This window comes from Chiloscyllium plagiosum, unplaced genomic scaffold (genome assembly GCF_037043375.1).
Source record: "Chiloscyllium plagiosum isolate Xiang-an unplaced genomic scaffold, Cpla_swu_hap1 HiC_scaffold_10, whole genome shotgun sequence".
Classification (NCBI taxonomy): Eukaryota; Metazoa; Chordata; class Chondrichthyes; order Orectolobiformes; family Hemiscylliidae; genus Chiloscyllium; species Chiloscyllium plagiosum.
In genome coordinates, this window is record NW_028270148.1 from 91,510,613 (window position 1) to 91,538,100 (window position 27,488).

The 27,488-nt window shown below is 41.4% G+C and overlaps 1 protein-coding gene across 1 annotated transcript; it reads left to right on the forward strand.

Moving 5' to 3' along the window:
* Window positions 1-916: 916 nt before the first annotated feature.
* On the forward strand, window positions 917-27,488 carry tmem178a (transmembrane protein 178a). The gene is made up of 4 exons (XM_043696373.2): window positions 917-1,367; window positions 20,051-20,164; window positions 21,610-21,747; window positions 25,427-27,488. The coding sequence occupies exons 1-4, from the start codon at window positions 917-919 to the stop codon at window positions 25,666-25,668; spliced, it is 945 nt and encodes a 314-aa protein (XP_043552308.1). The 3' UTR covers window positions 25,669-27,488.

Consider the following 27,488-nt stretch of genomic DNA (forward strand, 5'->3'; position numbering starts at 1 on the left):
ACATCGAGCTTGTTTGGTGAGTTTGATAAGATGAGGTGAGTTATGGTGTTAACGAGTTGCTTAACAAATCACCTTCAGTTGCCATGTCGCCGATGCCTAGTGAGAATCTTGCAACATCGCTTGTGAAAAGTATAAAAGATTAGATTACTTAGATTACTTACAGTGTGGAAACAGGCCGTTCGGCCCAACAAGTCCACACCGACCCGCCGAAGCGCAACCCACCCATACCCCTACATTTACCCCTTTAACCTAACACTACGGGCAATTTAGCATGGCCAATTCACCTGACCTGCACATCTTTAGGACTGTGGGAGGAAACCGGAGCACCCGGAGGAAAAGATGTTGAGAGATGATCTGGATGTTGGCTTGGGTCTGGCTGGTCTTCTCTGACTCTGCCACACCTCCCCCACATCACTTAGACCCTGTCAGAGTCCTCCAGACAGGTTCAAGTTTCATCTTGCATGATGAGGCATCCTCAGTTTGTCTGTGTGAGAGTGTGTATATTGGGGGCGTGGGCGGAGAGGCTTGTTTCAAGTCAAGGCTTCACCAAAGGGGACACAGCGTTGACAGTGTCACTTTGAGAGGGAGAGAGGAGGAAACAGAAGTTAACAGCCGGAGTTGCAGGGAGATGCCAGCGAGGAGTGGAGTGTGAGACCAACAGAAACAAAGGAAGGAGAAGGCAGTGCAGAAGCAGAGCTAGGCTGAGCCCTGGATAAGCTGTGCCATTGTGTGTCTGAGCCAGTGCAGCCTAGGCCCGGACAGGTGACCCTGAGCAGTCCCGGAGCCTCGTCCACCATGTAAAATAGACCGGGGTGCTGGGGGGAGACAACCTGAGCTTTGGGAGGAGGGACAGATAAGGGAGAGGGGGTGGTGGGGGGTGGCAGGCTGGGGGGGGGGGAGGTGGGTAAAGGGAGAGATGGAGAAGGGGGTGTGGATGACTGGAGTCAGCCTGCTCCTCAGCGGCTCCGCTCTCCTGCTGCTGACCACGGCCATCTTCACTGACCACTGGTACGAGACCGACCCCCGGAGGCACAGGGCGGCCTGTGAGCGCGCTCCCGTCCCGGGGACCGGCGGAAGAGGAGGCGGCGGCGGCCGGGTCATGCCCATCCCGAACCTGCCGCTGAGGGAACGCAGCAAAGCCGAGGAGCCGGTGGTCCCGGGGGCCAGGGGGCCTCTGAAAGCCCTGGCCCCGTTCACCCCGGGCCCGGCCAGTGAGCAGGAGCTGCTGGAGAGCTGGCGATCGGTGCTGGGGCTCGGCGTCTTCGAGTCGGACTGCAGCCGTCCTCTGTTCGCCAGCTACACTGGGCTCTGGAGGAAATGTTACTACATGGGCATCGACCGAGACATTGACCAACTCATATCCAAGGGTAAGATCCAGGGGCTCATCGCCCTGGGCAAAACGGGGGTCAGAGATCCACCTTGTTCGAGTCGGTTTGTTTTGTGGATTTAGCAAAACGAGATTAGCTTTTTTTTTTAATAGCAGCTGGTGTAAATCGCTGGGTGGTCTTTGAGTGGAAAATATTCATCCCTCTTGTTACTAGGGGGTCAAAGAATTGACTTGGGGAAAATGCTTTCGTCTGGGCGAAATGAGCCCCTGTGCCTGTTTTTAATTTTGGATTCAAAGGTATGTTTCTTCAACGAACAAGGAGACGCAGGAGTTGCGCTTGGAGCTGGCGTTAGTGGGTTTTAGATCTAACTCAGTGTTCTTCATACCCGTGTGCATTTTTATTATCTTTTCCCAAGAGCACTGAACGTGTTAAAATGATCTGAAATTTCATAGTTTCGGCTAATTTGTGGAGGTCGGCGTGCGCCCAGGGGAGTTCGGTACAGAGTAAAGATTGTATTTTTTATAAACATCCCCAAGGACTTCGCAGTCAGCCGAATATTTCAAAATGTCAAAAGAAATTCTGCCAATAATTTGTGCACAGCAACGATCTCTTTAGGTGTACACGAGGAATGATAGATTGACCTGTGCCTCGAGAGATTTAACTCCCCTGTTCTGCTTCCAACAGAACCTTAAAATCTCCTGCTCAAACCTGCGGCTTGGGACTTCAATTCATGGAAAGTGAGAGTGTTACTGCTGAGTCAAAACTCACACTTGCAAAGCAGCTTATCTCGTGTCCTTTTTTTTATATCCCGAGCGTGAATCTGTTGCATTTGATCTATTTTTAGTTGTATTTCTTTTGAATTTTGGGGAATTTCTAAGTGTCTCGACTGGAGCTCCCCTGAAATGCAGTTGTTCCTGGACAATAGAGGCATGGGCATCCCAGCACTTGTCTGTGTTTAATTTCAGGTGGCTGGTAGTTGAGAATTAATGTAGCATGGGCTGAATTAACAAGGATATAACAGATAACAATATTGTTTCTTTATGGCAACATATAGTGCATTTTTTTTTATTCACATGGCTGGGAAAACTGTTATAGTTTGACAGAGAAAGTGAGGACTGCAGTGAGGACGGCTTGTGTCCGAAATGTCGATTCTCCTGCTCCTCGGATGCTGTCAGTTATAGTTTGATATCAAGTTTAACAATCTATTCAGCAGCTGAGCTCGGACGTTGTCATTAATTATGCCTCTTAAGAATGTTATCAGTATTTAGCTAAAACAATTAAATATATAAATGACCCTGATTTCATTGACATATAACAAGAGTCCTGCATACCACTCAATTTTGAAATCTTTCCATCGAGAAAATGTATTTTTCTTGAAAATTGTGTTTTGAGGATGACGCTCAGTGCTGGATACAGAGAGATAGTATCATATCTTAATTCAAGCCTCCCTGCTAAAGGAAAGATGTTGTGAAACCTGAAAGGGTTCAGAAAAGATTTATAAGAATGTTGCTGGGATTAAAGGGTTTGAGCTATGGGGAGAGGCTGAATAGGCTTGGGCTGTTTTCTCCGGAGCATCGGAGGCGGAGGGGTGACCTTATAAAATCATGAGTGGCATGGCTAATGTGAATGGCCAAGATATTTTCCCCAGGATATTGAAGTCCAAAATTAGAGAACGTAGATTAAGGGTTAGAGGGGAATGATTTAAAAGGGACCTAAGGGGCATCTTTTTCATACATAGGGCCATGTGTGCATGGAATGAACTGCAAGAGGAGGTGATAGAAGCTGGTGCAATAATAACATTTTAAAGGTTAATGAGTTGGAGGGGTTTGAAAGGAATGGGCCAAATGCTAACAAGTGGGACTAGATTTATTTAGGATTTCTGGCCGGCATGGACGAGTTGGACCAAAGGGTCTGTTTCTCTGCTGTACATCTCTATGACTGTATGACTCACTTTGGGAATTGAGTACTCCCTGGTCCTCCATTGAATCACTGGGGATTCAGAGTTATGCTTAAGAGTTATGAGTTGTTTGAATCCCAATATTTGTAAAACCACATGAAGAGATCCAATATATAGCACCCATCAGAACCTGAGGGACTCTCTAAAGCACGGTGGCTCAGTGGTCAGCACTGATGCCTCACAGTACCAGGGTCCCAGGTTCTTTTCCAGCCTTGGGCGACTGTCTGTGTGGAGTTTACACATTCTCCCCGTGTCTGCGTGGGTTTCCTCCAGGTGCTCCAGTTTCCTCCCACAGTCCAAAGGTGTGCAGGTCAGGTGAATTGGCCGTGCTAAACTGCCCATAGTGTTAGGTGCATTAGTTCAGAGGGAAGTGGGTCTGGGTGGGCTATTCTTTGGAGAGTCAATGTGGACTTGTTGGGCTGAAGGGCCTGTTTCCACACTGTAGAGAACCTAATCGAATCGAATCTAATCACTTCACAGTTAATGACTTACTTATGGAAGTGCAGTCACTGTTACATAGGAAAAGACATGATTTGGAGATGCTGGTGTTGGACTGGGGTGTATAAAGTTAAAAATCACACAACACAAGGTAATAGTCCAACAGGTTTAATTGGAAGCACATTGGCTTTCGGAGCGTCGCTCCTTCATCAGGTGACAACCACCTTTGAAGGAGCGGCGCTCCAAAAGCTAGTGCTTCCAATTAAACCTGTTGGACTATAACCTTGTGTTGTGTGATTTTTAACTCTGAAAAGATACCAGTTTACAAGGTTCTGCAAACAGCAGTGATATAAATGACCGTGTTGGTGGTTGAGGGATTACTATTGGCCAGGATACAGCAAGATCTCCCATGTGCTTCTTCAAATAGTGCTATGTCAAATCTTACACCTAGCTGATCAGGCAGTTGCAGTTTTGGTTGAATATCGCAACCAAACAAAATACAACATTGACTGTGCAGCACTCTCGAAAGCCAGGATTAATTACTTAAATCCTGGAATGAAATTTGAAAGCATTACCTTCAGATTCAGAGCAAGGAAGTGCTACCACTGATATAAAGCTAACACCTGTATGACAGCATAATGATATAAAACAGCTGTTATTGTTGGACATCTGAAACAAAAACAGAAATTGCTGAAGAAACTCAGCAGGTCTGGCAGCATCTGTGGAGAGAAATCAGCTAACGTTTCAGATCTGATGGTCTTTATTCAGAACCTCTTCAGAGCTTCTGAAGAAGGGTCACTGGATTCAAAATGTTAATCCTATCTTTACTATAACAGTTCATTCTCTGATGTTTGAGAAACACAATTAAATAAATTGATGTCATATTTTAGGATTTTATGTGACTGATTTACACTATCATTTCACTTAGTGGCCTTACATGAGCTAAAACAATTTCAAATTATTTCTGAAGAAGTGCAAATGATTCAGAGTTCAATACAATTGACCCTGAATTGCCATTTAGTTATTGAAATTAGAATTATGCCTCTATGGAAATTGTCAACAAAAATCAAGCTGGTGAAATAAGGCATAGAGTTAAGATATAATTGGGGGAAGATTGTTCAAGTCTCTATCAGCAGTGGCCAAAGCTAATCCTTTAATCCTTGTCCACATCTCAGCCTTTACATGCGCTTAACATGATCTGGTAATGTTGAATGCTAACATGCTGCCAGAAGTGCAAGGTATTCCATTCCTCACTATAGACTCCTCAGCTTTAAATTTATGTTGTGCTTTTAAGTCTTACTCCAGAGGCCAGTGCTGTGTTGAGGGAATGCTGCTCTATCAAAGGTGCCATAGCTGAGTTGTGAAACTGAAATCCCACCTGCCCTCTAAGGAGGATGTAAAATATCCCACAATACTAGTCAACAAAAGTAAGTGTGTTGCCCAATCTCCAGGTCAGTAATCACTAGATTAGTTCCTGGGATGAAAGTGTTTTCCTTTGATTTGAGAGGCTGAGTAAATTGAGCTGATATGTTATGGAGTTTAGAAGAATGAGGGATGATCACAATGAAAAATAGAAGGTTCTGAAGCAGCTTGTCAGAGTAGACACTGAGGTTGCTTCTGCCACCTGGAGAATGTAAAACATGAGGTGACAGTATTAAAGTAAGGGGGTGATCATTTAGGATTGAGATGTGGAGGAATTTCTTCTCACAATGGGTTGTGAATTTTTGGGATTTCCTGCTGGAGAAGTTTGTGAATGGTCCATCATTAAATATATTTGAAGCTGAGGTGATCAGAATTTGGTCACTCCAGGAACCAAGGAATGTGATGAACTGATGGAAATTCAACTGATGGTTGAGCCAGAGGACCCGCTGTGTTCTTCTTGAATGGCAGAGTAGTCTTTAGGGGTCACATGGTGTACTCCTGCTCCTATTTCTTATGTCCTTGCGTATTTATCCCTCAACCCATATTCATCCCTCAACTAGCACCACAAATTGACAACAGCTTTTTCTGACACGAATGTCTGCATTTCAAAAAGTACTTAAGGTTGTGAAGTCCCGAAACAACACAAACAAAACTTGCGTTCATACACCAGTTTTAACATACTAAATATCTAAGACTTCTGCATAAAACAATATTTAACACAAAGCAATGTAAGGAGATGTAGAACAGCTGTCTGAAAGATTGATCAAAATATTTGGATTCAAGAAGGAGAGATAAAAAGAAAAGCAGAGTTGTTTAAGGACACAGTTCCACAACTTAGAGCTTTGGCATTGGAAGCACAGCTACCACTAGTGGAGAGATGCCAAAGAATTTGAGGAATGTAGCTGCATTGTAGGGTTGTGGAGCTGGAGGAGGTTACAAAGATAGAGAGAAGTAAACTGTGTCTCTCATTTAGAGGAGTCTTGTATCCAGCATGGACATTCCCGGGATGGCGGGACTATCATATATTGAAAGATTGGAGTGACTGGGCTTGTATACACTTGCATTTAGAAGGATGAGAGGGGATCTGATTGAGATGTATAAGATTATTAAAGGATTGGACACTCTGGAGGCAGGAAGCATGTTTCCGCTGATGAGTGAGCCCAGAACCAGAGGACACAGTTTAAAAATAAGGGGTAGACCATTTAGAACAGAGTTGAGGAGAAACTTCTGCACCCAGAGAGTGGTGGATATATGAAAAGCTCTGCCCCAGAAAGGGATAAGGCAGGAATAGGATACTGATTGTGGATGATCAGCTATGATCATAATGAATGGGGTGCTGGCTTGAAGGGCCAAATGGCCTACTCCTGCACCTATTGTCTATTGTCCTGATGCCATTTAATTCTTCCCACCAAGGTCCAGGAAGATCGGATTTAACTTGGTGCAGAACCTTCTCCCCAGTAGCAACTTTGGTGGAGCTATGCCATGAAGGGGTGTCCGATAATCAAACAGGAACCGGGACAGTTAGGTATCTAGTGAAGCTGTAGGCTGTTTCTTTAAGCCTGCCTTCACAGTTTGAATGGCTTTTTCCACCAGTCCATTGGAGCTGTCCTTTTATGCCAAATGCCATTCAACTTTACGAAATACTAGAATTCCCTGCGGGTAAATGATATCTTGTTGTCTGTGACCAACACTTTCAGGAGTCCATGTATTGCAAAATATTCTTGCAAGTTTTGTATCATTGTCCATGTGTTTGGCTATGTGCATCCAATGCTTTGAGTGGTCTCCACAATGACTAAGAATATTGACCCCATGAAAGGATCTGCGTAGTTGCGGTGTAACTGAGTCCAGGATTTCCCCCACCATTCCCACAATTGTGGGGGAGCTGCTGGGGTGATTTTAGTCCTCATTGGCATTCTGGGCACTGCCCACAAATGTGGCTAGGTCTGCATCCTGTCCTGGCCACCAGACATAACTTCTCACCAACATTTTCATTTTTGAAACCCTTGGATGACCCTGGTAGAGTTCAACCAGTGTCTAGTGGTGACCTTTGCTCAGGACAATCGCCCTTGCTTCCTATAATAAAATGTCAGCCTCTGTGGTGATCTGGTCTGGCCTAGTCCAAAAAGGTTTCAGTTCTGACTGTGATGGCCCTTTTTTTTCTTCCATCACCACCAACTGTTTTAGTTTTGCTAGCACCAGATCTTTGTGTCCACAGTCTGATATTGTCAGCAGTGACTGGAAAGGTGTCCAGTAAGTTTAAAATCAGAAAGGACTCTTCCTGCAGTGGCTCCATTGGTGGAGTATCTTTCAGCAGGAGGCAGCTCAAGGCATCTGCATTTGCTACAAGTCCTCCTGGATGGTGTTCCAACTTGTAATTGTATGCACCATTGAATTCGACCTGAAGCTAATGAGCGGCATGGTCTTGTCCTCTTTGAGCAGCCCTAGCAGATGTTTGTGGTCCGTTACTATTACAAATTTATGTCCGTAAAGGTATTGGTGGAACTTTTCTCACACCAAAGATGACCATCAAACATTCCTTCTCTATTGATATTTGCATCGGCCGAAGTCCGGGAAGCATACACTACTGGGCATTCCACTCCATTGGGCCATCTGTGAGCCAATGCTACCCCAATACCATACAGGGAGGTATCAATCATGCTTGGGATCAAAGTGTGCCAACTGATGATGATGATGATAGCTGCTTCTTCACTTCCCTAGAGGCTCTTTTAGCTACGAGACCATTCCAAAGGCTAACCCTTTTTCAGTGGCAGATTTAAGGGTGCCAAGATAGATGCCAGGTTATGTACGAACTTTACATAGTAATTCACCAACCTAAGGGAAGACTTAAGCTAAGACATGGGAAGTTGGGGCACATATCGATTTCCCGCAACAGTTCAGTCTTGTTGACTCTGTAGCTGAACATTCACTTGGAGTGCCTGGAACACACATTTTTCCCTTCTGAGGTATATGCCCACCATGGAAAAATGTGTAAGGACTATGTCCAAGTTCTCCAAGTGCTGTTTATTGGTCTTCCCTATTATTAGCATGTAACCCAGATAAATGGTCGGATTTCTCCAGTTTCCTCATTTCCCCTCCCCCCAGTCCCAACCCTCAGTCCCAACCCTCAAACTCAGCACCACCTTCCTAACCTGCAATCTTCTTCCTGACCTCTCCGCGCCCACCCCCACTCGGGCCTATCACCCTCACCTTATCACCCTCACCTTAACCTCCTTCCACCTATTGCATTTCCAACGCCCCTCCCCCAAGTCCCTCCTCCCTATCTTTTATCTTAGCCTGCTTGGCACACTTTCCTCATTCCTGAAGAAGGGCTCATGCCCGAAACGTCGATTCTCCTGCTCCTTGGATGCTGCCTGACCTGCTGCGCTTTTCCAGCAACACATTTTCAGCTCTGATCTCCAGCATCTGCAGTCCTCACTTTCTCCTAAATGGTCATCTGGGGTTGACTTTGTAAAATGTTCTCCGTTGTCTGCTGAAAGATGGCACAGACTGATGATACCCCAACTGGCAGTTCTTGTATATTGGTACAAACCCTTATGAGTATTAACTGTAATATACTCCTGGGAATCCTCATCTAAGTGCAATTGCAGGTACGCATGGCTCATGTCCAGTTTTGTGAAAGACAGCCTCCCCTTGCCAGCTTTGCATTTAAGTCCTCTATGTGACAGACTGGTTATTTATCCAGCTGCAAGAAGCAGTTTCCCAAACCTATCGGGCTTCACAATCAGTACATTCTGCAAACTGTACTGGTTTGATGATTCCTTTGTTTTTCAGCCTCTTGCTTTCTGCCTCTACTTCTGCATATAAGACAAATGGCACTGGGCAGGCCTTGCAGAGTTGTGGAATTGCTTCCTGGTCAACATGCAAGGTGGCCTTGGCTCCTTTGATCGTCCTTGGACCTTTCTGAAAAACTTGCAGGTATTTAATTAGGGCTTCAGTCAGGCAACCACTTTCTAATTGAAATATGTTGAGCGAATCAATTTGAATCTTCCTCAACTAATTTCACCCCATTAAGCTTGGGCCCGAGCCTTTTACTACAATCAGTGGTAACTGAACCAACTGTTCTCATGTGAGACTGGAACCGAAGTTGTAGCCTTAATCTGTAAAGATTCCCCAGTATAGGTTCTCAGTCATTCAGTCTATTAAGTTACACAAACTTAAGAATTGGAGTCCAGAGCGAATTTTGTTAAAGACAGGGTCTATAATCACTGATACAGCTGCATCGGTATCACCCTCCATTAGAACCAGGTGACCATTAACCAGACAGTTATATTGATTGGTTCTGATTTGGATGTTGCTAAACAATCTAACTGTTCCAAAGCAGATGTAGATGAGTTTTACAGGATGTGCATTCTCCTGAATACTGGCCTATGAAGTTGCTGATTCAACTCAGGCCTATGGGACCTTTTTGCTGTCTCGAGTCCACACACTGGCAGCAACTACAATGGCTTGCAGGGCCAGTTCCTGAAGAAAATGTTAAGTATTTGGCCGAGGCTTGTCTTTGCTTTGGGATTTTGTTGTGAGCTGACCTAGAGTCCCTCTGTTCCGGATATGTCTTGAGTGAGGCTACGCAATTGCCTTAATTCCAGTGGTGTTCCCAAGCTCAGTCAGCTTGGCGAGGGTGTCCACTTCCATCTGAATCCCCTGCAACTCATATACTCCACTTGCCACAATTTCTAATGACAAAGTCAATTGTAGTGTATGTTTGAAGTCCAGTTGGACTTCAGCAAGTAGCATCTTTGCATGGTTACATCATTAATTCCTCATACTAAATGGTCTCTCAGCATCTCACTAAGCGTTGAACCAAAGTCATGTGGCTCTGCCAGTCATCTTAACCTTGTAAATAATCCTGACATGGATTCCCCTGATTCTCAAACTGCTAAGTCAAACCGATAGTGTTTCAGAGGCTTGGGTTCATAATATTCTTTAACTAAATCCATCACCTCTTGAAAGGTTTTAGTATCTGGTGCCTTGGGAAATGTTAGACTCCTAATAACCAAAACATTTGCGGGTCCACAAGCTGCCAGGATAACGTTGCTTTTCATCGTTCCCAATGTCATTGCCCAGAAAATATAATGCGTTCTTTCCACAAGTGGATCGAATGAGCCAAGCTTCCCAAATAATAGCATGATGCCAGAAATGCTTACCTGCCTCAGAGACAGCAGTTGCGAGCGAATGTCTTCAAATGGATATTTTTTTCTCTCATCACCACTGTAATAGCTCCACAGAGGCCAGAATCCCATCACCAAGTCATCCTTTATTTACATGTGCATGGTATTTGACACTGGTCCGGCTTCCTGAAAGCCAGCACTTAGAGTGAACAGAACCGTTGACAGTCCTGTTTATTTATTTCTTTTCTTTTTTTTAAATAAACAGAACCTCTGACACTCCTGTTTTAATTTTCTGTTTTACCCCCACACTACCGCCTAACTGCGGTAGTGCTTATTTTTCCCCAGCACCCATGTTGTGTGTGTGTGTGTGTGCAGGTGTGAGACACAGTGAAAAACACAAGGTGCACAAATCTTTATTCAAATTTCCACCACCAGAAAGAAAGGAAACACCCGAGTGGCCAGTGACAGGCAGTGCCCTTCTCATCAAAGGGCAATGCTGTGAGATTAAACAGTGAAGGGGAGGGCAGGGATTAAATCAAAATAGAGTTGGAGGGAGAAATAATGCACTCCACTCCCTGTGGCGCTCACCTCTCCCTGAACAACTCCAGGGTGTCAGTGGACACTGCATGCTCCTTTTCCAGAGACACCCAAGCTCTAACGTAACCACGGAAGAGGGGCAGGCAGTCAGCCCTAATGACCCCCTCCACGGCCCGCTGTCTGTTTATGGCCAGTTTGGCCAGGGCACTCCTGTCTATTTTTGGTTTTTTTCTGAACCTCTGACGCTCCTTTTTTTTTTCTTTTTTTTTCCATTTTTCTAACCCCACACTACCGCCTAACTGCGGTAGTGCTTATTTTTTCCCCAGCACCCATGTTGTGTGTGTGCAGGTGCGAGACACAGTGAGAGACACAAGGTGCACGAATCTTTATTCGGTTTCCACCACCAGGAAAATAGGAAACACCCGAGTGACCAGTGACAAGCACTGCCCTTCACATCAAAGGGCAATGCTGTGTGATCAAACAGTAATGCTGTGTGATCAAACAGTGAAGGGGAGGGCAGGGATTAAATCAAAATAGAGTTGGAGGGGGAAATAATGCACCCCACTCCCTGCGGCACTCACCTCTCCCTGAACAACTCCAGGGTGTTGGTGGAGACCGCGTGCTCCTTCTCCAAGGACACTCGGGCTCTAACGTAACCACGGAAGAGGGGCAGGCAGTCGGCCCTAAAGACCCTCTCCACGGCCTGCTGCCCGGACCTGTTTATGAATTTGAACCCTTATTGCTTCTTTGAAAAACTGTTCAGAGTCAAATATGATACCAAGGCCATCAAAATTTGATTTAGTTGCCTGATATAATAATAGTTAGTAACTGGGAAACAGAGTTTGGGGTCTGGATTGAACACTGAGCTTTGGTCTTTCCAATATTTGGTTGCAGGTAATTCATGTTTGCCTGTTGCTGAATAGCTAACCAGCAGTCTCACAATTTCAAGGCAGTGGAAACATCAAGAATAGGTGAGGGTGTGGTAGAGCTGTGTGCTGTCAGTGTGGATGTGGAAAATTATGCTGGGTTTTTGGATGATATAGATGAAAAAAAGGAGGTGGTCAAAGATATATCCTTGGGAGCTATCACAGGTAACAGTGTGGGAACAAGAACTGTAGTCTTTTTAGATGATACTCTTAGAGATTTAGACAGATAAGATCCAAACCAGGAGAATACAGTCTGCCCAGAGGGTTGATGGTTGAGAGATGTTGGAGAAGGATTTGTTTTCAACCATGTCAAAGGCTGCAGGTAGGTCAGGAAGGACATGAATAATCATTTCTCTTTGTCAGTCAGCTGTCAGGTAGGATGTAATTTGTGATTTTGTTAAGTGTTTTCAGCACCGTGGCAAGGATGGAAACTTGACTGAAGGGATTCCAAAATGTAGTCCAAAAAAGGCGGGCACAGATTTGAAAGACAACATGATCAAGACATTGGAGAGGCAGATGTGTTGGGGATAAGGTGGTAGTGGTATAAGGATTTTACAAGTGAATGTTCTTTCTTTCATTATTTTAAACATGTTATTCTCATAAACCCATCAATGATCAAAGAATGAATGGCTTTTGATACATGCATTTATGTATGTTGAGCACATCTTACTTGGTTGCATGTGGGATTTCAATGTTTTAGTAGTGTGGTTTGCATTGAAATAACATCTTTTCATATCAAAATGCCCCATATGCAAAATATTATTGTTCTTTAGATAAACATGCAACCTTTAGACAAACATTTTGAACACATCACAATCCTACAAACAATAGTTGAAAAAAACCGTCAATTTATTTCATGGTGTGAGTTGATGAGGAAAATATCAGCTAAGAGACACAAAAACCTTTCTGTTTCTTCAGTTCGTATTGTAGGCTCTAATATCCATATGACTATGGGATCAGATAGAACCTTTGTTTATTATCCCATCTAATCAGTGACACCTTCAACAAAAAAACAAATTTAAAAATTGCTGAGAAAAAACACATATTGCCAAAGTTTTTGCCTTGCACTCAGCAGAACATTTCACAAGAACACCAATTCAAGTGGAAAATCAACATTTGGAAAGCTAAGGTATCTTAAAGGTTTGAATAACATGTGAAGCTAGCTGTCTCACACTGCTACTGTGCAATAGCAACACAAATGGTGTTTATCACTAACAGGATGCTGCCAACAAGTCAAAAAGGTGTTCTATCAACAATGTGTAATGTGTTTTATGAATTACAGTGCCAGTGTGGTGCCAAGTACGTAGGTAATGCATTACAAAGATCAGATCATACCAAACAGTATATTCCTTCAGCTGTGCACAAAGTACTGCCCATACCAAACGAGTCCCAATTTGCAAAACTAGTAACACAGTGTCCAATTTGGGTTTTGATTCTGAAGTTGGACATCTGCTGGATAATCATGAGCATGCATGCAATATACTGACAACTAATTTCGGATTGTCAATCTGGCCTGTGGTGTGGTGCACTTGTATGAACTGGAGCCACATATATTAATACAAAGAGTCCTGTACATTGCAAGGAGAAAGAACATATACACATACATTGCACCTATTTCAATTCAACAGAATAGGTGAGAGCCATTCACTGGTTTGTTTCTCCAGGTGATGTCTTGACCAATTTGAGTCAAGTTTAAAATTTAAACAAAGCCTGGCAGCTAACTGTCAATTAGCATTAATGAATGTATTCTACATGGTAACACCCCTACCAACCAATCAGTCCTGTATGACATATATTGTAAATGTTGGATTTCCACTTAAATCGGTATTTTTGTGAAATGTCCTGATGTGTTCAAGACAAAAAGCTTTGACAAAACGTATCTTTGTCAGTAATATTCAATTTCTGTATTATCAAATGATTAATTTAAAAATATACATACTTTTATCATATTGTCATCACTAATAATATTGTTGAGCCAGTCCCTTACAATGTCTGGTAAATCACAATAGTTCCACATCCCATCACACCCATAAGTTGTGCAATCTACTGAGAAAATTGAGACAGATGAGGGAATAAAAATCTGGAGCATTCTTCCCTGATCTTATTAAGTGAACAAAATTGGCCCTAGAAACCACTTTGGTTATAATTAATATTATACTTTTGCTGCCTTATAGTAGATTTAGGCGAAGAAAAGTGGGAGGAGCTTGATTAGAGCACAGTAGACCATGGACTGGGTGTGTCAAAAGGCCCGTGTTTTATATCCTATGTAGTCCTAAGTACATATGATTTCTTGTTGCCTTGAGAATATCTTGATCTGACTGAGTACCTTGTGAAGCCACTTTTAAAAATTTGTTTTTGATATAGGGGTCACTGACTCGGCCAGCCTTTATTGCCCATCCTAATTGCACTTGAGAAGGTGGTAATGAGCTGCCTTCCTGACCAGCTGCAGTCCTTGAGGCATAGGGTCACCTACAGCACTGTTAACAAGGGAGTTCCCAAAGTTGGACTAGCAGTGAGGAAACGGTGAAATGTTTTCAAGTCAGAATGGAGATTTGGGGATCAGTAAGAGTCAGTCATTTTGGTGTAGGACTTGAGTTGCATTATATAAGACCATATGACTAGCTAATAGCTTTAAGCTGATTGATTTCTTTTGGTTCTGGATGTTAAAAATTGAATTCCAATTCTCAAAGCATTATGATGGATTTTGAATATGCATAATATTGTGCTGAAGTGTCACTGTAGCTGAATTCCTTATATCCTGACTGGAAATTAATTGAATCCTTAGATTTATGTTAGACATAAGAGTGTACCTCATGCGTCCTATCTGGATGCACCTCAGCAAAGTGTGGCAAGCCCAAAAGAAACTAAGAGAGTTGCGAAGACAAACCACCTCTCCCTCCATCCATTAACTTCATCTATACTTCCCTCTGCATCTGGAAAGCAGCCAACGTCCCACCCCATTATACTCTCTTCCATCCTCTTCCATCGGGCAGAAGATATACAAGTTTGTATACATGTACGAACAGTTTCAAGAACAGTTTTTGCCCTGGTGTTATCAGACTTTTGAATGGACCTCTTTAATGTTAATGTTGATTTCTCTCTGCACCTTCTCAGCAGCTGTAACATTGTAGCCTGCATTCTGTTCCGTTACCCTGATGCACTCATATAATACAATCTGCCTGTAAAGCATTTAAGATAACACTTCTCACTGTACCTCAGTACACGTGACAGTAATAAATCAAATCAAATCAAAATCATGAGACAAGCCAATACAATAGTGATGTTGGCTTTTCATGTTGTGAACAAATTTCATAATAGGCTTTCAGAAAATGTATATTTACAATCTTCTGAAAACAAATTCCAGAACACAAATATTGAAGTGCTATTCTTTCAACGATTTACATCCTTTTATCAAAATCATGCATTTTATACCAATGATCAAATATGAACATTATTTACATCAAGATATGGTTTTGGTGACCCTTAGTGTAGCTTATAGTTACTGCAAGTTCTGGTGTGTTTTTGTACTTTAAAGCTAGACTTTCTCATTTTGCTCTTTGTGTTGAGAGTAGGATTTGACTTTTGCGGTCTCCACTTCTCAGGTGATAATGAATCATCTTTTATCTTCTTTTTTAAAAATATGCTTTATTCAGGATGTTTATAAAAATGGATTACTGACACTATACATCAAGTGTAAAACAAATCAGTTTCATTCACGACCATTTGTTACTTCTAACAATTACAATTGCAGTCAATCATTTCTATGTTCATTATGTGTTAAACAAACAGCTCAAGAGTTTTTACAAAGCTTCTCGCCCCTTGAAGAACCTTGGACTGTGCTCTTTCTCTTTGTGATAGCTGCCCAAGGTTTAATATCTCCCTCAGCATGTAGTCTTGGACCTTAGAATGTGCCAATCTGCAACATACTGTCAAGGGCAACACTTTGCACAGGAAGATTAAGAAATCTTGGGTAGATCAAAGAGTGTTTGTCACTGAATTAATTGTTCTCCAGGTGTAGTTGATGTATGTCTTGGTGTGTATCTATGGGAACAGGCCATAGAGCTGCCATAGAACATAGATCAGTACAGCACAGGAGCAGGCCCTTCGCCCCACCATGATTCTATTATAAGCTAATCCCATCTGCCTGAGCATGATCTGTACCTCTCTATTCTCTTTCTGTTCATGAATCTGTCTAAATGCCTCTTATACTTTGTAATCGTATCTGCTTTTACCATCTCCTATGGTGGCCCGCTCCAGACACTTACTACCCTCTGTCTAAAAAAAAGCATTCCTCACACATCTTCCTTAACCTTTCCCCTTTCACCTTAAATCTATGCCCCGTAATATTTGACATCCCCATCCTGGGAAAAAGACTATCCAACCTATTCATGTCTCTTATAATTTAAAGACTTCTACCAGGCTCCCCCCTCAGTCTCTGCGCTCTCATGAAAACAATCCAAGTTTGTCTGATCTCTCCTTAGAGTTGTCACATGATGAACATTGCCAAAGAAAAAAAAAACACTGTATATTTTCTGAAAGCTCCTTTGCAAAGGCACATTTCACAAGCAGGTGGACAACTGTTTCTTCCCCTGCACGGCCATCTCAATGACAATATACGACAAGGGTGAAACTTGGGGTCTGGAGGAAAGATCTGGCAGGAAGGGCCTTCTGACCTGCAGCCATACTCTGTCTTGCTGCTTGTTTGAAAGGTTTGGTGATGAGACATTCTGCCAAATGAACTTGATGGTCTGTTCAGGGAGCCATTCAGCAAGATCAAATGTCTCCCTTCTCCAAGGACATTATGTGCTGACCACTGTCTGATGAACTTGTGGTCAAAGGTGTTTGTTAAGATAGGCCTTTCCACCAGAAGAGATGGTGCAGCTTAGATTAGATTAGATTACTTACAGTGTGGAAACAGGCCCTTCGGCCCAACAAGTCCACACCGACCTGCCGAAGCGCAACCCACCCATACCCCTACATTTACCCCTTCACCTAACACTATGGACAATTTAGCATGGCCAATCCACCTGACCTGCACATTTTTGGACTGTGGGAGGGAACCGGAGCACCCAGAGGAAACACACACAGACACAGGGAGAATGTGCAAACTCCACACAGTCAGTCATCTGAGGTGGCAATTGAACCCAGGTCTCTGGCGCTGTGAGGCAGCAGTGCTAACCATTGTACCACCGTGCCACCCATAACCACTATGTCACCGTGCCACTTGATCCAATTGAATGGAGCATTCCCAGCAAATGTGCTCAGACCAGTCCTTCTCATCACTGGACACAGGCAGAACCTCAGTTCATAGTGACACTTGGTGTTTGCAGACTTAAAGTCTATGTACAGCTTGATGCAGCTGCACACAAAGGTGGTCATCAAGATGAGGATGATACTGGATATGTACCTTCCCCCATTACCTAGGTGATTGTACATCATGTCCTTCTGAACCCAGTCCATTTTTGATCTCCAGATAAAGCAGAAGGTGATTTGACTGATTGCCATGAATCAGGAAAGAGGAATGAACCAGACTTGCAGCACATGCAGCAACACCAAGAGCACTTCACACCTAATGACCAGGAGTTTCCCTGTAGTGAAGAGAAGTTTTGTTTCCATTTGCCCAGATTTTGTTTTAATATGGCTACTCATCCCTACCAGGTTTTAGTACTCAACCCAGCCATTCAAAGCCATATCCCTAGCATCATCTTTAATTAATCTGACCAAAATGAGTTATGAAGAAGATTTGTATTGGACATGAAACACAAACTTTGCTTCTGTCTCTTTGACCAATGTCAAAAACACTATAAATATGTCTTCTACCACATCAATTTAATTAATTAACCCATTAGGATTTGCTTGTGTTGCCTTAGAAAGAGACTTATTTCTTGCTCTATGTGAGCTTTAGCTTGTGTTCACTTTATGTCATCCAATGTATGATATTTACACAGTACAATTCCCTGACAATCACAAATTCAGCTGATAAATAGTCCACATTATCACATCTACTTCTACTTTTGAAAAATGTCAGCTATTCTAGAGTTATTGTGACAATTCAGTCCATTACTGCTGAGTTGCAATGCTTGATGTAAACACGCACACATTTCTTTAGCAAAACACAGAAACACATTAAAATCAGTGACCTTTCTAATCATTACATCAGCACAAGGCTTCATATGTTTTCTCCTCATTTCATTTAATTTCATTTGGCTATCCCAGCAAATTTTAGGTTAATATGTTCAGCCCTTTTCTTGTACATGAGAGTGATGATGCCTTTCCTTGTGCATTCCGGCATATTGCCACCAAAAAGCACATTCCATGCAGTAGGTCTTGGTTGATCTGATCCCAAAGAGTCAATTACAATTCACCAGTAAATCATCATTTCCGGGAGTTTTGTTTTGTCTCCAAAGAACTGGCAGATTTTGTTAGCTCATCAGAGATAGAGGCTATTCCAGCATCCCATATACTGTCATCTAAGACATCCGTGACAGAGGACAGGAAAGACTTAGAGGCCATACTGTCTGTGGCTTCACATCATACAAACCAGGATAAAAGGATTTGCTGAGCTTCGTATGTAAGCCTATGATAATGTTATTGAATCTCTTTCTCCTTAATGTGGTAGATCACATCTTCTTTATCTGAACTTCTTTGATAATGTGTCTCATCCTTTGCTCTGGACCAGACTGTGTGCTAGAAGATGATTGTCGAGTAAGTAATGAATCTTGTTGGATCTTGACCTGTTGGAGATCCTTCTCAATGGTGACCTCCATTGCCTGCAGCAGGTAGAGATTATGTTCTGGAGGTGGGACATTTCCCTCTGTTCCTCTCTTGCCTTCTGAACATCTCTGAGTGTGAAGAATCTTTGGATTTTTGCCTTGATTGCTTGCCACCAATTAACTCAAAGAAGAGTTTCACAATGTTTTCTGGTCTCAACATAGTCTCAACATGTTCAGCTTCCACGTCCCTCAACCAATCCTCTGGTCAATTTGTTGGTGATAGTCAATAGGAAGTAGAAGAACACAGGCTTAATGTTGACAGATCTGTCCATGAACGTTTGGGACACAAATCATCAATCCTGGAACAGGGAGACCCATCTGGTCTCAAACAGATGTACCTGTATAGTGCTCCATTGGCAAAATTGAAGAAGATGTTGTACAGCTTGGCACCTTTTCTTGTTTCCACCGGAGTGTGAATGTAGCATCAGCCTGCTGTTGGCCCTGTTGGAATGTCCAGCTGTAATCACCACCTGGATGCCACCAGCACTAATAGAGCTGCTGAAATCTGGCCTGTCAATTACTGTTCTGAACTGGGGCCAACATTGACATTAAGTGGAGCAGAGTGCTTTTGTACATTTCATCCTCTCACTACAAGAAGATTGAAGCAGCAATCCCTACATTCCCTTACTTGTCACTGCCTGCCACTCAGAAAAAGACACGTTGTTTCCAGAATGCAAATCAGTTCTCTATTTATCTCAATACACTATCTTGATCCCATGCACTTTAATTTTATTACATCTTGAATAATTCCAATAAATTCGTCAAGCATGATTTCCCTTCTGTAAATCCATGCTGACTCTGTCCAATCCTGTTACCATTTTCCAAGTGCTCGTCTAGTAAATCTTTATAATGAACTCTAGTATTTTACTACTCCTGATGGTGAGCTAACAGACCTATAATTCCTTGTTTTCTCTCCACCTTTCTCTTAAATAGTGAGGTTACATTAACTATCCTCCAATCCATAGGAGCTATTCCAGTGAATTAGACAAAAGAATTAGAGAATTACAAACAAAAGTTGTAAAGGACACAAAACAATTAAAAAGCACACTTTTTGTGCTTTACTTCTCAACATTTCAACAACAAATACACAAAAATGATTAAACTACACATGCAGACATCATACAATATGAGTATCCAGATCATAGGTCCAATGTCAATGTCTACAATTCATATTTTATTTACTAATGAAAAATACAATAATCTAGGCCTGGTTTCTCAATTAACTACATGTTGATAATGGCTAACATATTGTACAACAATGGTGTATGTGGAATTATGATATTGTCGGGAAGAATATTTTATGAATCTTTTATTATTACATCAGCTGAATACTGTAATCTATGTCATTGATAATTATTATTCTGATATGAACATAATGCCATTTATAACACAAGTATTTAAATCAGTCAATATATAAACATGCCAGTTGTGATGGTCAGTACTTCACAATAATATTTATTCTGTTTATTTGATTATGACAGATTTCCATTGATATTTAAGTCCCGCTGTGTCATGTTGATGAATTTTATTTTCCTCTTAGGAATTGCGCAGAGATGCACATCTGTCAAGTATCACTACTCCCAGCCCATTCGTCTAAGAAATATTCCTTTCAATCTTACAAAAACCATCCAGCAGGATGAATGGCATCTGCTGCGTAAGTGTGAAATAGCATTAAACAATGCTAAACTAAGAATAAGCTGTGCTTTCCATTTCTGCCTCAATGTAGTGGTTCTACCTGCTCTGTCAGAATTACTTCACCTACAATTCATGCCTCTATTTGCTGTTCATATGACAGGAAATGTGAGAACAGGGAAAGTGGCAGGAATTTTCTTGGGACTTCTTCTGTTCCATGATCAGATCTACAATGGAAGTTCAATGGAAACCTCATTCATGGGCATATAGAATTGTAATGCTGAATGGAAGAAGGCTTGAGGAAATTATTGACCATAATATGAAGAGCTTTTAAGAGAAATAGAGTTAAGAGTATAGATTTTTTTCTCTCTTCCTCTGTCTCAGGATGTAGCCATTTCCCCCAAGGCTATATTTGTTGCCAGCTGCACTGAAGAAGCTAGTAGTGAACATTTATCTTGAACTTATGCAATCCTTGTGGTGAAAGTGCACTCACAGTGCTGTTAGGTAGGGAGTTCCATAATTTTTAGCCAGTGACAATGAAGGAATGGGATGTATATACATTCTTCACAATTTGGTCTGTGACCTGGTGGGGAAACTAAAAGTGAGGGTACCTGCTGACCTTGTCCTTCTAAACAGTAGATGGTTTTGCTACGTATTATCAATGAAGCTTTGACAAGTTGATGCAATGCATCCTGTGAGTTTTGTGTATTGCAGCCGCTGCTAACAACTCAACAGGTTAACTTTGCCTCTGTCAAAAGCCAGATCTAGATAAAGGTTTTTGGTGGCATTCTCCAGGCAGAGACAGTTAGTAGGATACAGCTTTACTTATCTATGTACCCATTGAATTGTCCAATGTCACATCTGTTGGATGTTAGGTTGGAACCCTAATCCTATTCAAATAAGGATAAGTATCGTTACTTGAGGTGAAAATAGTGCCATTCCACAGAACCCATTTTTTGTCTTACCAACTCAATTGCATTGAACATTAATTATTCTTATATAAAGTAGGCCGGCACTATATAAAGTATGGACCAGCTTAAGAGTGTAAGTTGATATGCAAACAATGCCAGTGGCAATCCTAACCATTATTTATTTTGATTCTCAACTTTGGGTCTGATAAATATTTGTGGGGAACTTGGATCCCCAGCTATGTACTGGGGATGGGAAATTAGAAACTACACTGGCAGCAATTGTACCCGCCTCTTTAAGAACTGATGCTTCCCAATGCAATCAATTTCACTCCTTCAATGTAGTTTGGATAGATTGGGAACTCATAGCCTGGTGAATTGCAACAAATAACCACTTCGTCTCATTTTTGTGTGACCTAGCATGCATTAGTGATGTTGAAATGAATAACTTTATGGATATTGGTCAGTAGAATGCTGTCAAAGCTATTCCTTAGTGGGTTTTTCTTCTGAAGAAATACTAATGAGGTTTATTTTTCTTTATTCCTCTTTACCACCACAGATTTGAGGAGAATCACAGCTGGATTCCTGGGCATGGCAGCTGCTGTCCTGCTGTGCGGGTGTATTGTCGCATCAATGAGCTTCTTCTGGGAAGAAAGTCTCACTCAGCATGTGGCAGGCCTCCTTTTCCTAATGGCAGGTCATTTTCCAGCATTTTACTTCAGCAGTTTATGTGTCTGCAGTTATTTTTTATTACATTGGTAGCTTTTACTTCTAAACAGACACTTTATAGAGATACCTTTTGACAGTGGGTTGGGTGAACAATATTTTGCCTTCTGCATCACTGTTTAAGCCAGTTAAGTACTTCTGAGGTCACTGCTGGTAATGTAGGAAACACAGTAACCAAACTGTGCACAGCAAAGTTCCAAAAATAGTGATGTGATAATGGCTAGAGAATAAGTCTCAGCAATGGTGGTTGATATAGGCAAAGAAGAGAAAGTGAGGACTGCAGATGCTGGAGATCAGAGTCGAGAGTACGGTTCTGGAAAAGCACAACTGGTCAGGCAGCATCCGAGGAGCAGGAGAATCGGCTTTTCAGGCATAAACCTGATTCATGATGAAGGCGTTATGCTCAAAATGTTGATTCTCCTGCTTCTTGGATGCTGCCTGACCTGCTGTGTATTTCCAGCACCACACTCCCGACTCTGATATAGGCAAAGATCTAAGGAGAGCTTTCTCTATTCCTCTATATTCACCTGAAAAAGTAGATTGGATGACACTTTCAACAGTGTAGGACTCCCTGATTACTGCATTGTTTAGTAGCTCCAGAGTTTGTCCACAAGTCCACGGAATAGGGCATTACATGTGTATCTAAGTGGTGAGAAAAAGAAAAAGAATTTTGCTAAGACAGCAAAATCATCTCAAACCCCAAATAGTGGCATCAAAGGAAGGCAGCAGAGAGATTTTTAAATAAAATCATAGAGATGCACAACACAGAAACAGTCCCTTTGGTCCAACTCATCCAGGCCGACCAGATATCCTATATAAATCTAGTCCCATTTGCCAGTGTTTGGCTTATATCCTGCTAAACCTTTCCTATTCGTATACTCATCCAGCTGCCTTTTAAATGTTATAAGGGTACTACCCTCCACCACCTCCCCTTGGAAGCTCATTCTATACACACACCACCCTCTGTGTGAAAAAGTTGCCCCTTAGGTCTCTTTTATATCTTTCCCCTCTCACCTTAAACCTTCTAGTTCTGGACTCCCCCACCCCAGGGAAAAGATCTTGCGTATTTACCTTTTCAATGCCCCCTCATGATTTTATAAACTTCCATGAGGGCACCCCTCAGCCTCCGATGCTCCAGGGGAAACAGCCCCAGCCTATTCAGCCTCTCCCTATAGCTCAAACCCTCCAACCCTGGCAACATCCTCGTAAATCTTTTCTGAACCCTTTCAAGTTTCACAACATCCTTCCTATAGGAGGGAGTCCAGAATTGCACGCAATATCAAAAGTGGCTGAACCAATGGCCTGAACAGCCGCAGCATGACCTCCCAATTCCTACACTCAATGCATTGACCAATAAAGGTGAGCATACCAAATGCTTCTTCACTACCCATCCATGTGCGACTCCACTTTCAAGGAACTATGAACCTGCACTCCAAGGTCTCTTTGTTCAGCAACGCTTCCCAGGACCTTACCATTAAGTGTATAAGTCATGCCCTGATTTGCATTTCCAAAATACAGCATCTCACATTTATCTAAATTAAACTCTATCTGCCACTCCTCAACCCATTGGCCCATGTGATCAATATCCCCTTGTACTCTGAAATATCCTTTTTAGCTGTCCACTACACTTCTAATTTTAGTATCATCTGCAAACTTATTAAACATACCTCCTATGCTGACATCTAAATCATTGATATAAATGACAAAAAAAAGTATACCCTGCACCAATCCTGTGACACACCGTTGGTCACAGCCCTCCAGTCTGAAAAGCAACTCTCTACCACCACCCTCTGTCTTCTACCTTCGAGCCAGTTCTGTATCCAAATGGCTAGTTCTCCCCATATTCCATAGGATTTAACCTTGCTAACCAGTCTACCATGAGGAACCTTGTCAAAATCAAAAATGCAACCTTTACACTGTAATATTTTCTGTCCTTGTCAGATGAAATGAATCAAGGCTTCCTCTTGAAGCTATTTTTATTTAACTGAATGCGATTGTGTAATTTCAGCTTAATTGGAGGGGCAACACAACTTGTATGGAATGCACAATGTATTTGTTAAGTTAAAAATCTCAATTCACAACAGCACTTTAGCAAGAAAAAAGGAGTGAATTACTGACATCCTCTTTCCTGCAACATATGAAGGTTTGAAATTTGCTTCTCTGCTTTAAGGAACATAGTTAAAACTCATGCAACACCAAGTTATAGTCCAACAGATTTAATTGGAAGCACTAGCTTTCGGAGCGCTGCTCCTTCATCAGGTGGTTGTGGACTACACAATTGTAAGACACAGAATTTATAGCAAAAGTTTACATGTAATGTAACTGAAATTATACATTGAAAAATACCTTGGTCAACGTATTTTTCAATGTATAACTTCAGTTACATCACACTGTAAACTTTTGCTATAAATTCTGTGTCTTACAATTGTGTACTCCACAACCACCTCATGAAGAAGCAGAGCTCCGAAAGCTAGTGCTTCGAATTAAAACTGTTGGACTATAACCTGGTGTTGCGTGAGTTTTAAATATGTACACCCCAGTCCAACACCGGCATCTCCAAATTAAAGAACATAGGAATGGAGTAGACCACTTAACGTCTTAAACCTGTTCTGCCATTCAAAGTAGACATGACCTAACTCCATTTATCTCCTTTTGCCCATATTTCTTAATACCCTTAGTTCAAAATATCTCTCCCAGATTTAAAGTTCACAATTTACTCCCCAGTCAACTGATATCTGAGGAAGAGTTACAAACTTCTACCAACGTTTTTTATGTGAAAGTGTTTCCTTGGAAATTCTTAGCTCTAAATTTCAGGCCATATATCCTGGTCCTTGACTCTCCAACTAACAAAAGTACTTCTCTCTATCTACCTTAACTACACACCTGCAAAAAGAAAATCTTTGATCAATTTACCCCCTAGCCGTTGAAAGGAATACAAGTTTGGTTTGCTCTACTTTTGTAATTTAACCTTTATTGTTCCGATAAATCTATACTGCTATTCCACACAGTACTCAATCAGTGGTTAACTAGGGCTTTCGAAAGCTTTAGTATAACTGTTGTAGTCCTCTAGATATAACCTTTTTGATTATTTTTCATAGCTGTCCATGATATTTTAACAATCTATGCATATGGACCTTTGAGTTATATTTGAACTTCTAAATTTCAAGTTTATTGCCATTTAGAAAGTGCCTTATTCCAATCTTTTAAATTCAAAAATAGCTGGTCTCACATTTGTCTATCTGAAATTTAATTGCTACAGTTTTGCCTTCATTTCATTTATTTTGTTTATTTTAATTTATCTTATTTATGCTGTTACCTGCAGTATTTGCAATGCAAGCTGTTTTTGTGATAGATTTTTAAAACCTCTTTACTCATATTGTTCAATGGATTTTTTCTGAACCTTTTCTGACATGTGGGAGAAAGCTTTACATGTGTATGCATTTTATAAAATGATTTATTTAAAGTGACCCTGGACATTTCACAGTACGCTCAAATTCCTGTCTAAATGCGTTGGCTTCAACCACTGAAACTAATTTGTCATATTCGCTGTCTTGTTGCACATTTCCTTTAGATAGTAAAATGTACTACAATATCTGAATTGTATTATATTTTGGATAGAAATAACAGCAATTTTCTTTTCTTTCCTTTAGGAATCTTTTGCACAATTTCTCTTTGCACATTTGCAGCCAGCATTTCGTATGATCTTTCACGTCAACCAAAATTTATCTATGGCCTACCAAATGATGTTGACCATGGGTACAGTTGGTCCATTTTCTGTGCATGGTGTAGCCTAGGGTTAACGATGATGGCAGGCTGTTTGTGCACTGCATTGCCATTCCTCAGCAGAACCAAGACAATCCATCAAAAGTCCATCAGAGATTCTTCCGTATGAGCACCATTTGAAAAATACAGTTGATTTTATGCAAGATCTGTGGTTCTCCAGTCTGATCTTGTGTTGGGAGTGTGGCATATGAATCATGCATCTGTGTTTTTGATTCTCTGTAGATTCTGCCATAAACTACTTACAATAAATCTGCATTTGTGTCTTTAAAACACAAAATTGTTATTTAAAAGAACTGCACCATTCAATGTAAACGATACAAAAAAACTCATCAAACAACTACTGATAATATGCCACTTGAAATTACAAATACTTCGTGACTAACCACTGCTGCCTCAGTTTTTCTTTGGTCTTACCTGTTCTGAGATGAGTTGAAATAATTTTATTGTGGTGGTTGTTTTCTGTGCAATACCAGTTGTATTATTGTTGTATTCCAAATGCAAAAAGGTAGGAATATTAAACTGGGCTCAGCTATTGAAATATATTGGATATATTGAAATTGTACCTTCAATTTTACAATGTTACTTTATTGATATCCAATACTAAAACATATCAATATGTCTCTATGAGTAAAGCACACTGGGAGTAAAATTGATCTTTGGTGATCATGCAAAATGGGCAATAGGAAATTTGGAAACCTTTTTATATCTGCCCAATGTTTTTGCAGTTGATTTCAAAGAAAATTGAGTGGGATGCAAAATGGGCCAATGATTCACCATCACTCAATTAGCACAACCATCTACTTTGAACTGCCAGGTCCAAGCATCAGTTTGCACTTTTACATTCCAAGTATTGCCTCTCTTAAAGCTGTGGTGATTATTTAACTAAACCATGTACTTTGAGTAAGGTTCAACTGTAATTATTTGACAATACTGTGCTGTCAATTGCTGTGTTAAATTTTGTGAATGAAAATGTGAATAATTGGTACAATTGTTACAATATTTCCATAATATGGTACTGAGTGTAAATTCTTTGTGCTGTTTCTCTGTAGACACTGCTTTTATTTTAATAAACTTTAAGTCTCAGTAGGTTAGAAATTGGATTGCACCTGGTTGTATCCCTATATACAGTATATCTAATCCAGGGCTGGACCATGCAAAATTGGCCCACAGGCCTCCTCTGTTTACTGTTGACAAACTGCAGATGCCAGTGAAGGCCTTGGAAGCAATTCATGGTTCTTTGAAGAACAATAATCAGACTGTTGAGATGGTAGGCAGAGGAGGAGGAGGGAGGGTGGGGGGAAATTGGAAGGGAGGGAAACTTAACGTGGAGCTGAGACGAATACTCTTCCTGTCTTCGCAATAAGGTGAGCTACAAAAAAATAACTTTCAGGGAGCAGCTTCCAGCAGACCCTTGCCTTTGAAAATAATTAGTTTCTGCCTACAACCTTCATAGTGTACATAAGTCAGTTGCTAAAGAGTTTTAGAGGATGAGCCGTTCATTGCATATACAAAGGGACGATTGCCTTTTTGGGCACAGGCTGTGAATATCTTTACAATTTAATCAGCAGTACATGTTAAGTGTGGAATGCATGCCACCCGTGACATTGATACTTAGGTGCCCATTTTACAGGTGCAAAAGGTTTGACACCTATGAATTTCTGGGCAAGTACGTTTATTTTAAATAAATAGCTCTTCCTTTGTAGGTATGAGATACCATCCGAGAAAACCTGCTTAGTTCCAATATGAGATAATATTGTGCCGCTTTGTATGAATTGTGTCCATACTTGCATATTGTGCAACGATTCTGTATGACGCAAAAAGTTTAATGTCTTTATGTTAGAGAAGTGACATTTTTATTTTCAAAAGTGAGATAAACATATCTGGTAACAAAAATCTTTCTTCCAATAAAAATTATCCAATGAAAATTTA